Below are 16169 nucleotides of genomic sequence, written 5' to 3' on the forward strand. Positions count from 1 at the left end.
TTGACAAATATGGATAATTTATTTTTTTTTTATCAAAAATTCATTAGAATAGTTACAAGCTTAAATCATAAGACCTGCACACACACAGTCTCTCTTTAAGACTTTTTTTTTTTTCTTTAAGATTTATTCTTTTTTCTTCCTCTCTTACTCTGTGATTTCTTTTTTCTGCCCTCAAACACAGGTTTGGCAGTCACCATGACTACGTTTCCCAGTTCTTCATCCTCACCGCTTGAGCTACTGCACCCTTTTTTCCCTTTCAAGTCTGCTGTCTCCATTGCAGAGACATTTTTCCTCTTTTTGCTCTTGCCTAAATCTCCGCTTTCCAATTCCTCTACTGAGGAGTCACCAGAAGTTTCTGAAAGACACAAACTTCCGATAAAACCACCTCCATACAAATGTTCTTTTCTGGAATCTGAATGTTTTCTTCTCTTTCCACTTTGGACTTCTGTTGCCCCAGCATGACTATTTTCCCAGCCTGCAGTGCTTCCCCTTTTCCTTTGCTCGTGCTGTTTAAGGTCAGTCTCCATAACAGCGGTGGCTTCCCGAATTTCATCGGCTTCTTCTTGTTCTTTTCTCTTCAGACAAGTCACGGCTCTGCGCAGTCTTTGACTTTTAATGGCTTGTTTTTCGTGCTGCTCTAGTCTGAAGAATGAATCAATCCGAAGCTGAGTCTATCAAAAATAAAACAGAGAAAACACCTCTGGATGTTTGTGTGAGGGGAATTCAGTTGTTATCTCAGCTGTACTATAAAGCATCCCAAAGCAAAGCAGGACAAAGGACTAATGAAATTAATATGCATGCAAATGCACGTGAACAATAAGATGATTATAGTAATACCTATACTTTATTATAAATTATGCAACAAGAACCCTTACAGAAACTAAATAGCAAGCGAATTCCAGTGAAATTTTATAAACATTGCGCTGATGATGATTAGACATATGTTGCTATTTTCAACCCTAATACAGAAAATCTCTGTAGTGCCCTTAAGCATGTCCTTACAAACACATCCTTAGCTTCAAGCTGTTAAAACAACAGAATGTTTACTAAGCAAATGTTCCAAGTGCACTTTACATTTGCATATGCTACTGTAACAAAACGCCGTCTCTTGACTCAAGTTCATTGTAGGACACGCTGCTACAGTATCCAGATTTAAGAGTAGAAGTAGTCACAGAAAATGGGTCTGTGTTAATCAACCCCAGCTAGGCTTGCTGTATAGACTGAGCTAGTCCTCTATATTCTCCCTAAAACTGTTCAGGAGAGACAGACACTTCCAAAGGATATTCCAGACAACCTGAAAGCATATGGACTTAACTACAGGGTTTGGTACCTTTCACTCCTTTGAGTGGCAGAGATAACCTAGAACGTTGGTGTAGAACTACGTATCTATCTTGCTTGGGGCAAAAGGAGAAAAGAATCTGACCTCAGGTGGTCAGTTTTACAACTGACTTTCACAGCATCACATCACACACCACTATTCGCTTTTAAGTTTTATTAAGGCTGACTCAACATTCAGTTGGAATTTAGAGTTAATATTATTAATGAGCACTTGCCCAATGGTTCAGTCTGCACTCCTCCTCAACGGAAAGGGATGGTACTAAATGGTCAGTCTCACTTCAGCAAAATCTCAGGGACGTTTCTATAAATCATTTTTAGGCACAGCACGCTGTCTTTTAAAAAGCACCGAAGGTGCTTGAGGTACCTGTAGTTTCAGCTACATCCAGAACTAACAGCAACCTGGACTTGAGGTAGGTGCTTGATAGATAACAAAACTAGAAACCAACAATTTGAATTATGCAGACATAATTCAGCATACCCACATCACACAGAAATGAAGTCTAGAGAAGTAAGTTTAGTGACTTTTAAATATATATTTAGATAACAAAATATGGCCAAATCACAGTTTCTGAGAAATGTGTTTTAGATTAAAGCCTTGCTGTTCATTTTAAAATGCTTCTCTTACAAATTTCCAGTTACACTTAAACTATACATAATTTTATACTTTACCTGCTGCAAGTTCAGCTGTTTTATCACAGGTGAAAGTATTTCATCTACCTTTGTCCTAGGCCAGCCAAAGTGATTCTGACAGAATGTGCAGAAAGTTAAGGAACTTTACAAAACGGCTATTACAAGTATTTTGTAAACACATGAAAGTTCCTCAAATAAACAGCGTCTGGAGGAAAGTTACTATTCTTCAAAGCTATTTCTACTACAGCACCAGAAAAAAAAAAACAACTCTTAAGTTATTACAGTTGGTTATGTGGATGGTTCCAGTATTATGCTATGTATCTTAATCACGTTGTGACATCTCTATTATGAAAGTTCCTCAAATAAACAGTGTCTGGAGGAAAGTTACTCTTCTTCAAAGCTATTTCTACTACAACACCAGAAAAAAAAAAAATTCTTAAGTTATTACAGTTGTTTATGTGGATGGTTCCAGTATTATGCTACGTATCTTAATCACGTTGTGACATCTCTATTAGTTACAGAACTTTTTCTCTAGTATCAACATTTCCAAAAGCATGTCTCAATGACGACAGAACTCATTTTGGCCTTACAGTACTGCCAAAAGACAAAATACCTGTAAGTGAACCTTATTTTCACACTTGCACACACTGGAAGTTTCATTTACTGTTTAAAACAGTATAAGCTCTGCATGCATTGCCATCTGCTTTTCAACAATTCACTGCAGCTCAAGCTTCAAGGGGCACAAGAATAGAAATGCAGTGAATAACTAGGGGTAAAGTGCAGACCGGCAGTATAAGCTCTGCACGCATGGCCATCTGCAATTCACTGCAGCTCAAGCTGCAAGAGGCACAAGAACAGAAATGCAGTGAATAACTAGGGGTAAAGTGCAGACCGAATCGCCATTTCTGAGTAGGTTTTGAAACTTATTTGTGAAAGACAGGAAGCAAACATCAGGAGTGTGCAAACAATCCCACTCTAGGCCGAGAAATAGGCACAGCATGTTATAGAAATGATGCACCACAACAACCTTGTGTTGTGTCCAGCTACGAGACCCTCTTTGCGTGCAAAGTGAAGCAGCCCGTGCTCTCAGGAGGGCAGAGGAGCCCTGAGTGCCACACACACGTGGCTGTGTTCCCTTCCATTCCAGAGCTGGCATCACTGCAGGAGAACACATGCAGACAGGGCAGACAGCCCCCCACATCAATGAGATGTTAAGAATTTGACAGTCCGTTACTGATTTACTAACAAGCCTTACGAACTTTTATCTAAGTACTTTCAGCTATCAAGCACGTGCAGATGGGGCAGACAGCCCCTCACCTCAATGAGATGTTAGAATTTGACAGCCCGTTACTGATTTACTAACAAGCCTTACGAACTTTTATCTAAGTACTTTCAGCTATCAAGTCCTGCCATACAATAAAAGGATATTCTACGATCTGCTCCACATCAGGCTTCCCCCAGGTGAATGAACCCCTTGTCTCATCCACCACAGGCTTCAGGTATGCTTCTGCCACTGCTGGATTTGGGAAACCTGAAGAAAGCTGCAGATCCCGCAGTTTCTTCTTGACTTTGGTATCGTGTGGATTAGGTCTCATTTTTTTATTCTTCTGAGCCTCATTCCACCACTCACTGAAAAAGAGAGAAAAGTATTCGTGTACTTCCCTAAAATGTTAATCTCGATAGCCTTAGTCTCCCTACTTCAGTTACTACAAGAGATGAAGTATGACATCTCCGAAGAAAAAGTGGCCAAAGTGACATATAATCTGAAAGCAGAAAAGACAAAATATACACAGTAAATCAGTAAATGCAGCCATTGTAAACCACAGGAGCAAACATCACCTGGATTCCCCATAAGCTGCTAAACTGAAGGCCTCACCTGGGAAGGATGTTCCACACATAACGATCATTTTTGGAGGCTTTTTTGGTATAGGAGACAAAAGAAAACAAAGAGAAAAAAGAGAAAAAAAAGAAACTAGACTTCTAACCATCCTGGCAATTAGTAATACTATTGGATTAGCCCTCTTCAAATCTTGTTCTTCCCCACAGCCTACCTGTCTGTTTCTTTCCAGGTCATCCATTCCTCACTCATCAAGTCTCTTTTCTCTACGAGCAAGCTACAGCACCTTCTCACAAACTCAGGGAGAATAAACCTCCACTCCACTACGGATCCAGCTCTGCAATGAACTCAAAGGCAGTCTCATAGTTCTACAGCTGTTCTATTGTCTTCGTTAGTCTCACTGTAATTGCTGTATCGACATTATTTACCTGCCATTTCAGATAGTGATAATAACAGAGTCACATTTTACAGTTAACTTAGTCTCCTTAATGGTGGTCGTATGTTTTGTTGTATGCTCAAGCAGCAGAAAAGTAGATTCACTAATACTCATATGATGAAGAGACAAAAAAGCAAAATACGATGAAGCATACGCGAATTTTAAGAGAGGTTCCAAGCCATGCCCAGGAAATTCATTTAAAATCTCCATCGCTGTTACGAAGCCAACGTTTGGGATGCCCTCAGTGTAGTCACTTCCAAGCAAGTATGCCAAATTAATTAGCTTGTTTCGATCCAGCCCTATAAAAGAAAATGCATAAACCAAATAAAACCAGTGGCTTCACCATCTGCTTTCTTACAAATTCAAAATTAATACGTTATCTGAAAGGCAAAAAAAACAGAACCACACAATGGCACTAACTCTCTAAAATTACATTTAATTCAACAGCAGAATTTGCTACATTGTATTCTAAAGCTGTGTCAATATGCTACTGCTAGCTCAAGCACCGGTAGTTGTGCTAATTTGGCAAATACATCTTACCAAAATTTAAATGTTACAATGGAAAGACCATTGGGAAATTCTGGGTTTCTGAAAGCTAAGAGATATTATTTTAAATGTATTTCTCCATTTACTGTCCTTTTCTCATCTAATGCTGACCTGAATTTAATAAATCCTGGGTCAGAAATAAAACCAAAAGCATGAATTCTAGTCCATAATATCACTGCCTCTGCTTCTTAAAAGTGTTCCCAAACTGGAAGCCTTTTGCTCTGTGCAAGTGCAGTTACCAAGTAGACCAAAAGAGCCTGTGAAACAGTCAGAAAGAAGGAAGACCTCAGGTGATCACTTCTACTTAGGACGCTGTAAGATCTGAGGCAACCAGACTGATTTTCAGTGACTAGACTCAGGAGTTTAGGTTTTAAAATAATAATAGAAAAATTAAAAAAAAAAAAAAAATCAGCAAAGAAAGGGAGGGACACGTGTCTAAGCACACAAAGTGAAAGCATTGGCATGCTGGCCAGGATATCCATCAACTGTCAAGAAAGAATTGTGCAATGCATGGAAAAGGAAGAGAAGTACAAGACTGCAGAGGAACGTGACATGAAGACCGACTGACATGTCACTATTCTTTTCCAATAAATAATAAATAAATACACTGGATTATTACATTAATAACAGCTTAAAAAAACAAAAATCACACACATGCTTTTACACCAATCCTTTCCCAGTAAGCTACAGTAGCATACCTAAGTAGGTACGTGTAGGGAAAAGTTTGCTGAGAGAAGAAACCAAGGACATATTTTTCACCACATAAAAATGCTGTGAAATTTTACATGTTGAAGACATTAAAATATTACTTCAAAGCCTATAGCCTCTCCCACATTTGAGAATGTCAAAACTGACTTTAACAGAGCTCTGCTTAAACAAAGCTTAAGAAACACTTAAAATTGCCTCATATTTCCCTTAATACACTACATAACACCGAAGTTTAATAGTTCAACATAATTAGCAACAATTTGATTTAGAATGGTACAAAAACAATCTGAATGAAGAAAAAAATCTATTAACTAAATAAAAATATCTTTTACAGAGCATATACATATGATGGATCCTCTTCTAACACATTATGTGCCAGTATGTCCAAAATTAACTTCCATTTCCAGAAGACTATATAACTGATGGCATCAGAATATAATTTTCCCACCGTCTCAGAAAAGTCATGCTGACATTTACCCAGAAACTGGTACCATAGTACATACCACCAGCTTTGATAACCATCACACTAATTCAGTGTATTAAATGTAAGTGTAACTAACAGCTGCAAATTCAGAGGGGTCACCTGGCAGTAAAACCAGCAACCCAACAGAATGCCTTTAGAGGCTCTCCAAAGAACAGGCATTGTAATAACAAGACACACAAAATTCTGAAGGAAATACAACTTTGGACAGATACACGGCAGCGCTGTCGTGTTAAAAACTGTGTCTAACAAGCCACTACCTGAGGCTTACCTAGCTGGTTTTGGAAATCAACACACTGGTAATATTCCACGTATTTGTTTTGACTGAAGAAATTTTTATAAACGTGTCGTGCACCAAATAACCAAACATCACTGTCATCGGTGATTGTGCCAGAGGTCTGATCAGTGAGGTCCAGTACAGCACACTGTGCCTCTGCCTCCATCGGAGCCTCGATATACGGGATGCCAAACAGACGGAGAAGCTCCTGTAGGACAGAGAGAAATCACTTTGTATTTTATCTGAGAAATGAGCTTCTATTATGCTTCTGCTTGACTAGGGCCTCAAGTTGCACCAGGGGAGGTTCAGATTGCATAGTAGGAAAAATTTTTACACTGAAAGGGTTATTAAGCATTGGAATGGGCTGCCCAGGGAAGCGGTTGAGGCACCATCCCTGGAAGTATTTAAAGGACAGGTTGAGATAGTGTTTAGTGACAGGGTTTAGTGATGACTTCTTTTTTATCAGAGTTAGGTTGATTGTTGGACTACATGATCTTAAAGGTCCCTTCCAACCTAGGCAATTCTGTGATTCTATGACTCAAAACTGCTAGATTCATACTCGGGTATGAGGTATTTAATATTTCATAGCAAACTTAAATTTCTGCTAACAAGCACCAAGCACAGTTAAGTCAAGGGGGAAATCCCACTTACTCCTCTCAGGCAGACAGCAGATTTTCTAACGGGGTAGTAATCATGTGGTCAAGCAGTGCTTGACTTATGTGGAGCCATCTTAATTACACAAGCATACTTAAGTATTGTGCTCCCCATAACCACAACTTTAACATGGAGAAAAGTCCATGCATTACAAGTATGTGGGCTCCATGAAATAAACATACAGGTAAAAAACAAAGAAAACAAACAAACAAAAAATCAGTCATCATTTTAGCTCAGAAAATAGTATGAAAGCATACCAGAAACATTCCTATCAAGCAGGAAACAGTGGGCAGACTAGTTATCCTTCAGATGGTGTTTTGATATACATGTATTTTGATGCATTTTACACAATTTGCTTTTATGGAATACATTATTTAGCCTCAGTTAAATATCCCTCACCTATAATGAAGCAACATTACGAACAGCTTTTGAGAAAACATTTGACTAGGGTGAAGGGGAAAACCAGCCCATCCTCTATCAACAAATACTACCTGGCTTTCCAGGAACATCTGTCCTGTTACAGAAGCAGCAACGCGTTCCTGCTGCTGTTTTTGAGCCTGAAGCATATTCTGCTCAGCAGAAAGGTCATTTTCTAGTCCTTCCAGTTCTTCCTGAAAAATAAACCAAGATTTTTGTCATATATAAGTATACCTGAACTGTTGAGAAGTAAAGCACTAAGTCTCCAACTATAACTAATCTAGCAGTACATGCTCCATTAAGTTACACTTGGAAATTGTCATAGCTTCTCTAACGCAATAAATTATAAGACCAGAGACAGGTCTATTCATCAGAGTGCTAAAACCTTTAAGTTTTCCTCTGATTTTAGAGAGATTATGGTTAACCACCAGCTTTAAAGAAAAATTAGTTCCCACAGAATTAAACACATAGATGAAAAAGCAATGGAACAGCAAGAAGCTGTTCGATAGTTTTCCTTAAAAACTACTTGGAGACAGAGCATTTCATTACTAGCTCAAAACAAACAACAAGGAGTTACCAAACTGATATCTTTCCACTCATCTGCTGCATCTTTACCATCATCTTCTGTTTCAACATTCTGATCACTTGCCAGCTGCACTTCATCAGACTCCTGCAGCAAGTCCTGTGTGACAATATCATGTCTGTCTGTCTCCACTTCTGGAAGTGCTGTTTCATCACCCAGTTTTTCATCATATTTAGCAGGAAACTCAGCCTCATTACTGATTTCAGTATCCACTTCAATAAAGCTTCCTATTAAAGGAAAATAAAGATTTCAACTTCCTGCTGCTTGTTTAAAAAGAAGCATTTGTATGCATTTTTAACTTGGGCAGTGACTTTTTTTTTATATATGCAGTAAGTATATGTAAGGATTGTGAAATTACAGAAACTATGTGGTTGACCATTAACACACCAGTTGAGTTCAATGTACACAACAGCATGATTTCCTGACTCTCCATATTCTATTCTCAGGTTTTAACAATAAAACATAACACCCAGAGGAAAAACATAGATCAGATTTTCTTCCCACCTCCTACATATACAGGAATAAATGTATTCTACAGCATTTCTTACTAGGAGAAAAGGCTAACTTCACCTGACTAGAAGTACAGTAAGATCCTATTTTCTCACCTTTTTAGAAAATTAAAAAGCACATACCATCAGAATCACTGTCTTCAGACTGTGATATCCCTTCCCTTTCCTCCTCAGTACCTTCTCCTTCTGGAAAAAAACTACTATCCTTTTGCACCTCAGATACATTCTCTTCCATTTGTGAAATTACTTCCTCCATATTTTCAGGAATTGTCAAGTTCTCCTCATTTTTAGAAACTTCTGTCGTTTCAGCATGAATCAAGGCCCTTATACTAGTTTGTACTGGGGAACAGCTTGGCTTCTGCATGCACAAGTTTATATCCTTATCTCCCAAAGAATTTAAGTCCGTTTGGTAACCATTTTCTTCTTTGTCTACATCTTCTTTGTCTTTTCTAGTATTGTCAATACAAGAATAATTTTCAGTTCTGGATATACTGGTGTCCTTGGGTGTAATACGATTTTTTTCCATCTCCTGACTCCTTTGTTGAAATTCAACATCTTGCATAATCACTTGATTTGACGAATGAATTGTAGATGTAGGTATGTATTTTCCCTCCTTAACTTCAGGAATCTGATCTTCCTCATCTGAGCTACTAAGCAGAAAATCCTTCGCTTCTGACCTTCCTGGTAGCTCTCCATCCCTTCTAACAGTAACAACTTCCTCCTTTTTCTCATCATCACTGAGAGCTTGCTGAATTGCCCGTAGTGTTCTTGGAGACACACTGCCTTTCTCTGTTACAGACTGGTCCCCCTTCAGTCGCCCTGTATCTTCATCCCCCAGTTCTTCTTCTGAGCTGCTTTCTGCAATAGCTGCCTGGATGGCACGCAAAGTCCGAGGAGAGGGTGGTGCTGTCACCACATTGTTATCTTTCTCTGTCTGCAAGTTGTCGGATGCCACTACCTTTGTGGTAGCAGGAGATTCACTGATTTTATTCGATTTAATAAATTCAAGCATTTTTGATGAGGGCCCTGCAGTAGTTTCCAAGTCTCTACTTGTAGCTTCTTTTGCTTGAATACCTGAAAGAAAGTTTTTTTGGTTCATTTAAATTTTTTTTAGTAAAAAAATGCCTTATACCAACATTCCATTTTACATAATGAACATTATTATTTAAAGATTAATAAACCTGTTTTCTACACGTCTACAGATTAGTTAATTATGTCTAAAAGTGACACACATTTCATACAACGTATCGGCTACGTGCGCCTGTAAACAATTTTCAGGTTTTTCTGAAAACTGACAGCTGCAGACTGCACCCACCAAACAAGAGGTTTTACAAAATTAAGACCTGACGCACCTTTTATTAGGATATAGTGAGAAGTATCTTCAGAGACTACCTTCCTAGATTCCACTTCTTTCACAAAACCACCTTCATTTTCATACTGTGTTTGGATTTCACCCGAGTGCTGTTGATTCAATTCTTTTTGTACGTTCTCTAGGCACCGATTGAGGCTGCTTTTCTTCAGCAAACCCCTAAGCTGGTACTGGGAAAAGTCACTGGACTCCTTAAAGAGAACAAACAGACAAATAAACCCAATAAAACAACCGATCAAGTCAATTTAAATAAAATTTATTTAAAAAAAAAAACTAGCTGCACCTTTTAAGCAAGTTTATTTACAATGCTCTGGAGAGCCTTTCAAGATTTTCCTTTAAGTAGGTAACATTTGTCTTCTACTGACTGCTGCACTCTGAAGTGACAGCAGCACAAGCTCAGTAACACACAACAAAAGGTACCATTAAGCAGTTCTGAATGCTGACTACACACAGTGAGATCTCAACATGTGACCAACAAAATGTAGCTGGCTGGGGGGCTGGTCTCCATCTTAAAAACAATGCAGTTATAACAGAATCCGCATGTGGATGGATTCTGGATGATGCTTCTCAGCTTACACTTGGGCACAAATTACCATTTGATCCGACAAATATTGTGCTTTAAAAAAAAACAAACATCAACCTAACTGCGCTCTGAAAAGCTATTTTAGAAGTGGCACTTCAGGATTCCCTGATTGTCTCTGAATGACTTTAGTAATGTATCTGCCTAAGTTACAGAAGCCTTTTCCCAGCTGCCAGCTCTCCTAACAACCTGAGCGTTTGGAATTCAAGCTGTGTTTCATTCTGCTTGGTTTACCCACACCAGTAGTATGTTCTTGCAATTGAAATCTTGGGGGTAATGCTGCTGAGGCATGAGACACAGCATGATTTTTTTTCCCATTCTTGCCAAACTCAATTAGCTCTGCCAGCTTTACTGGCAATCAAGAGACAGGACTCTGAATACACACACGGGAAGGCTCTGTTAAGAGTCATTATCTCGTTGGGTTTTTTCCCCAGTCAATGTAACATCTCTTATTAAATAGGCCTGAGGGTAAAGCTTTCCAGAAGTGATACTCTTATGTAGCCTTCATCTGCATTAATGGCAATAGCTCCATTCTGATGGCTCAAAAACTATTTTAAATATTACCTCTGGCATTACTTCAAATAATGTTCTTTTTCGCTTTGTAAGTTCTTTCATATCAGTCAAGATCTCATGTTTTATTTCCGGAGGCAGATTGTTGAAATCTTCTGATTCAATATCTACAGAATGAGGATTTTGACATAATTCTTCCTATAAAAATGGAAAACACCACAAACGTATTTTAGATTACAGCACAGGAAGAACAATAAAATATTTAGAGCATCATTTCAAAAAACAACAAAAAAAACCCACAAAAATCTTTGTTGCTACTTCCTATACTGTGAAGAAAACATTTAAGGAAAAAAAAAAAGGTAACTACTATCCAATAAAGTACATAATTATTGACATACATTATATAAGAAATGTTGGTTTACTCTTTTTACAAACAGATATTTAGTATTAATTACAGAATCACGTCCTACAGCCTCAGCTAGTCTGATTTTACCCTTCTGAAGGGGTTCACCTTCTGAATGCGAATTACTTCAAAGATAAATAGTGTTTTCAAGACATTTTTTTGGTTTTTTACTTTGATGAAAGCAGAGATAGTTTTATTATTCATTATGCAGCCTTCTTAGGTTACATACTCCTTTTCTCCTTTTCCCATGTGATCAGCACATCAGATGGAAATACAGAATTTATACGTGAAAACTCAAGGATCAAAGTTCAACATCAATTTGTATTTGGAGAACTACAGGGAATTTTGTTAACTATGCTGTCTTATATGTGCATACACATGTGCACAAATGCGTACACTTCACTTATATTCTTACAAAAATCAATTTCTTCTCCATGTGTCCAGAGAAAGTAGTCAGAAGAAAAAAAAAATATACCATAGGATATTCCTATTCTACTCTAGTGGAGAAAATTACATTTTTATTTCCTTAGTAGTAGGAATTCATAGAGTACTTCAGATTAACTTGTTTAGTTGATAAATAATGCTATAGTAAGACCTATACCTCCAAACACTCTTCTTTTTTTTTTTAACCTTTTTGTTTGTTTTTAAGCATAGCACGTGAATGACAGGATTGTTCACAGAAACAGGGCAATTAGGGTGCATTTACCTGCAACATCTGTTTCTGGGTCATTCTCGCTTCCCATTCTCTTTCATCTTCCTCCTCTGAGCTAAAAATCAAAGAGAAAAAAAAAAAAAAGATGTAGATATTTACCTAGGAAAATAAAATTCTTATTTTAAGCAAAGGGACATTACTCATCCCTTCAGTGATAAGTACAAAAATTCACACACAACACTGAGGTACAGACACATATATACAAGCTTATGCATACACACATACACAAGTCAAAAAAATCTGAACAGAAAGCAAGAAGGCATACTAATTTCAGTTAAAACTAGATTGAGACAACTGTTGCTGTTCAAATCATTACCCGATTCTTATTTGGTCAGCATTTAAGGTATATAAAAGTATATATAAGATGCGCAAAGAGTAACCTAAGAGATAGCTCCACATTCCACCCTAAGTGTTATTTAAGATGTCACAAAGCCTCCTTCTGCTAAATACATCTACACTACTACTACTACTGAGGGGACACAAACCAGAATCAAGCTGCCACACACCAGCTACTCAAGCATGAACCATCAGCTCCATTTAGTTGTAGATATGGTCACAGAGACCGAGGCAGCACTTCCATCCTTAAACATTAATCCAGTGCAAATATTTAACCTGTTGGCTGAAAGCTTCTTCTCTTACTTTCCCATAAATAACTAGAAGGCCTCTGTACCCACAGTTCTAAAGCAAACTCTCAAAAAAGAAACTGAAATAAAATATAAATTAAAGAAATACACTTTATATATTATGGAGTCTCATGGGTCAAAGGCCTTTCAGCAGCATCAAAAAATATGGTTCACTTTTATTTGAGTTCATTATAACCTTTTAAGCTATTTTTCTTACTTCTACCTACCTGTTCTTCTCTTCAACCTCTAGAGAGGGCAATACATAGATATCATCAATTTCTTCTCTCCGAACTTCTGTAATACTGGGGAAAGCTTCATTGCTTCGGGAAAGAAAAAAAAAACAAAACATAACACTGATTAATAGCTACACAAAAACTTACCTGCTGCTTATAAACAAGGGGAAAATAATTTTTATTCTTGCCTTTTGCCTTTGAGAGCAGTTTTGATAATCTGTCTCTTTAAAAATGTTTTCAAGATTTTCTCAGTAGTTTTCCTGGAATCAGTAATGGCGATTTCCTTTCTTTGTCTCCGCCTCGCCTGTAAAAGATTAACACCAACAAGATTTTGATGGATGCTGAAGATACATATCCAGTGAATTGATGTTATAATTCTGTATGCTGAGTCTACGAGCAACTCCTAAGTCATCCTACATCAACAGAGACACAGCCTTCAGATCCTCTAAATCTCCCTGTGTGTTTCCTCTGCGAGACTAGGGAAAAGTCTTCATCTTCTGGGTACAAATGCTTGCAAGACTCACACTCAGTTCTATTCTGGAGCATGACCCAGGCTTGTGCCTTCGTCTACCTCTCTGCAATCTGGTTTCTATGCAAATCCAAAAGGGAGCTGCTTCATGTTCCAACAGCTAACCAAGACTGGGACTGCAAAGAATGCAGCAGTGCACTTCAAGCCCTCCATCCTCATGGCTCAGAATCATCAGCAGAATAAGAAGGATCCCGAAAATGGGTACTTTGTATCAGCAGACACATCCTGTTGCAAGACTCAGCAAAAGTACTTACCAAGGTTTGTCTCTTCAGAAGCGGTGCCTCTCCATCAAAAACAAAGACAGGCCGAATTCGGAAGAACAGTAACTTGCAGAGTCGATGAAACAGAGTGAGGAGGTGAGCATTTTGTACAGAATTACCACGACGATCTCTGGCTCCCTTTATTGCTTGGTTCAACCAAATACTGATATCTTAATGAAGCGCTAAGAGGAAAAAGTGTGCTATCTTCCACGTATACCACATTAACAGTTCCTATAAAGTGCACATATTTGACTGAGTGGCTTTCGACCACTCTTCCAGGCTTGGCTTATAGAAGCCAATGTTATCCAAATACTTGTAAACTTCAAAGAAGAATAAATTCTTGCCCACACCACCCTGGACAAAATGCAGAGTTGAAACAACTGTGCTGCAAGTAGTACTTCTCCAGGTACTTTAACAAACAGACTTTCCATGTTTTTCCAGCATTTAACCAAGTATGTGTGATAAGAGTTGACACAAAAATTTCACTGAATTTCACTGAATTTTAGAGTTGGAAGGGACCATAGAGATCATCTAGTCCAACTCCCCTGCTGAAGCAGGATTGCCTAGAGCTTGTCAGAGCATGTTACTCAGGACTGCATCCAGGCGGGTTTTGAAAATCTCCAAAGAAGGGGACTCCACAACCTCCCTGGGCAGCCTGTTCCAGGGCTCTGTCACCCTCACCGTGAAGAAGTTTCTCCTCAGATTTGAGTGGAACCTCTTATGTTCCAACTTGTGCCCGTTGCCCCTCGTCCTCTCACTGGGAACCACTGAAAAGAGTCTGGCTCCCTCCTCCTTCAACCCTCCCTTGAGATACTTGTCAGCATTAATAAGGTCTCCCCTCAGCCTTCTCTTCTCCAGGCTAAAGAGTCCCAGCTCTCTCAGTCTCTCCTCATAAGGGAGATGCTCCAATCCTTGAATCATCTTTGTTGCCCTTCGCTGGACTCTTTCTAGTAGTTCCCTGTCCCTCTTGAACTGGGGAGCCCAGAACTGGACACAGTACTCCAGTTGTGGCCTCACCAGTGCAGAGTAGAGGGGGAGAATGACTTCCCTTGACCTGCTGGCCACACTCTTCCCTATGCAACCCAAGATACCATTGGCCTTCCTGGCCGCAAGAGCACACTGTTTACTCATTGTCATTTTACTGTCCACCAGGACCCCTAGATCTTTCTCTTCAGTAGTTGCCTCTAGCAGGTCCACCCCTAACCTGTACTGGTACCTGACATTTTTCTTCCCCAGGTGCAGGACCCTACACTTTTCCCTGTTGAACCTCATGAGGTTCTTCTTTGCCCAGCCCTCCAGCCTGTCCAAGTCTCGCTGGATGGCAGCACAGCCCTCCGGGGTGTCAGCCACCCCTCCCAGTTTGGTATCATCAGCAAACTTGCTGAGGATACACTCTGTCCCGTCGTCCAGGTCACTGATGAATATATTAAACAGCACGGGTCCAAGTATTGACCCCTGGGGGACACCACTGGTTACAGGCTTCCAACTTGAACCTGCTCCATTAATCATTACCCTTTGAGTCCTGTCGCACAGGATACAGGCACAATATTTAAAACTTTTTCATGTTATAGTCCTACTGAGAGCAACGCGTGTATTTACAAAGCACAAAATCCTATAGCCCAACACTTGTGTAAGGAACCTATTTAAAAAGCCTCTCTTTTAAAACATTAAAATAAAGAGCTTAGTATTCCACATATTATAAAGCATTACATCTACTTATCAAAATATGGTCATGATTTAAAATTTAAACAAAAAAAAAAGGCAAAACAAAATAGATCACGAGGAAATGAGCGAAGTAATTAGAATCATCTCCCCCAGCTGGTTTCTCAGCTTTACTTTCAAAGGATACCGACAGCCAGAATCTTCCCTTCCAGCGTTTCTGGGTTTATGGGTCTCCCGGCGCATTCAAGCAGTTTCCAAAGCCCCTGAACTCCCATTGTCCCTTCTCCGCTGCTCCCAGAGCGACGGATCTAGGGGGGACGACAGAAGGAATGACCCAAAGACTGTAAGACCCGCGGATGCGCAACTAACGAGGAGGCGGTATCGCTGCAAAGAGAGATAACAGGGAGCTGAAGGGGGGGAAAAAAAGGTCAAAAAGAAAAGGAAAAGGGCTCCGGCCGCCCAGGCCGGTTGCGGACCATCCCCTCAGCTTTCAGTCGTTAAAAAATAAAAGCACTTTTAAAAAAAAACCTCTCAAGCGCAGCGCTGCAGCAGCCCGCCGGCCGGCGGACAGCTCTAGGGAAGCCGAGACTCCCCTCTCTGCGGGGACCGCCACCGGCCCGGACAACCCCTCCCGCGCCGGGGGACACCGGCGGGGCCTCACCGACCGAGGGAGGAGGGCAGGGGAGCGGGGCTCACCTGAGGCGGCGGGTCCTGTCCCCGCGCCGGGCTCCCGGCTGCTCCGCTCCCGCCGCCTCACGGGCAGAGCGGGGCCGCCAGGCCTTCCGCGGCCTCCCCGCGCAGCCTGCGCGTGCGCCGCTCCCGCCCCGCTGCCTGCCGGGAAGGGGAGTTTGCGGGGGGGGGGGGGGGGGGCG

At 40.1% G+C, this 16169-nt stretch overlaps 1 protein-coding gene across 1 annotated transcript; it reads right to left on the reverse strand.

Moving 5' to 3' along the window:
- Positions 1-16116, reverse strand: ERCC5 (excision repair cross-complementation group 5). Its single transcript, XM_014944120.1, has 16 exons — positions 15994-16116; positions 15485-15605; positions 13630-13805; positions 13035-13150; positions 12841-12933; positions 11985-12045; positions 10930-11073; positions 9769-9976; positions 8540-9490; positions 7902-8134; positions 7399-7518; positions 6248-6461; positions 4396-4540; positions 3397-3597; positions 2008-2092; positions 1-671 (listed from the first exon to the last, which is right to left on the reverse strand). Exons 2-16 carry the CDS (start codon positions 15570-15572, stop codon positions 117-119), a joined length of 3390 nt encoding a protein of 1129 aa, XP_014799606.1. The 5' UTR covers positions 15573-15605; positions 15994-16116; the 3' UTR covers positions 1-116.
- Between the last annotated feature and the right edge of the window lie 53 nt (positions 16117-16169).

Source organism: Calidris pugnax, unplaced genomic scaffold, assembly GCF_001431845.1.
Source record: "Calidris pugnax isolate Ruff unplaced genomic scaffold, ASM143184v1 scaffold69, whole genome shotgun sequence".
Lineage (NCBI taxonomy): Eukaryota > Metazoa > Chordata > Aves > Charadriiformes > Scolopacidae > Calidris > Calidris pugnax.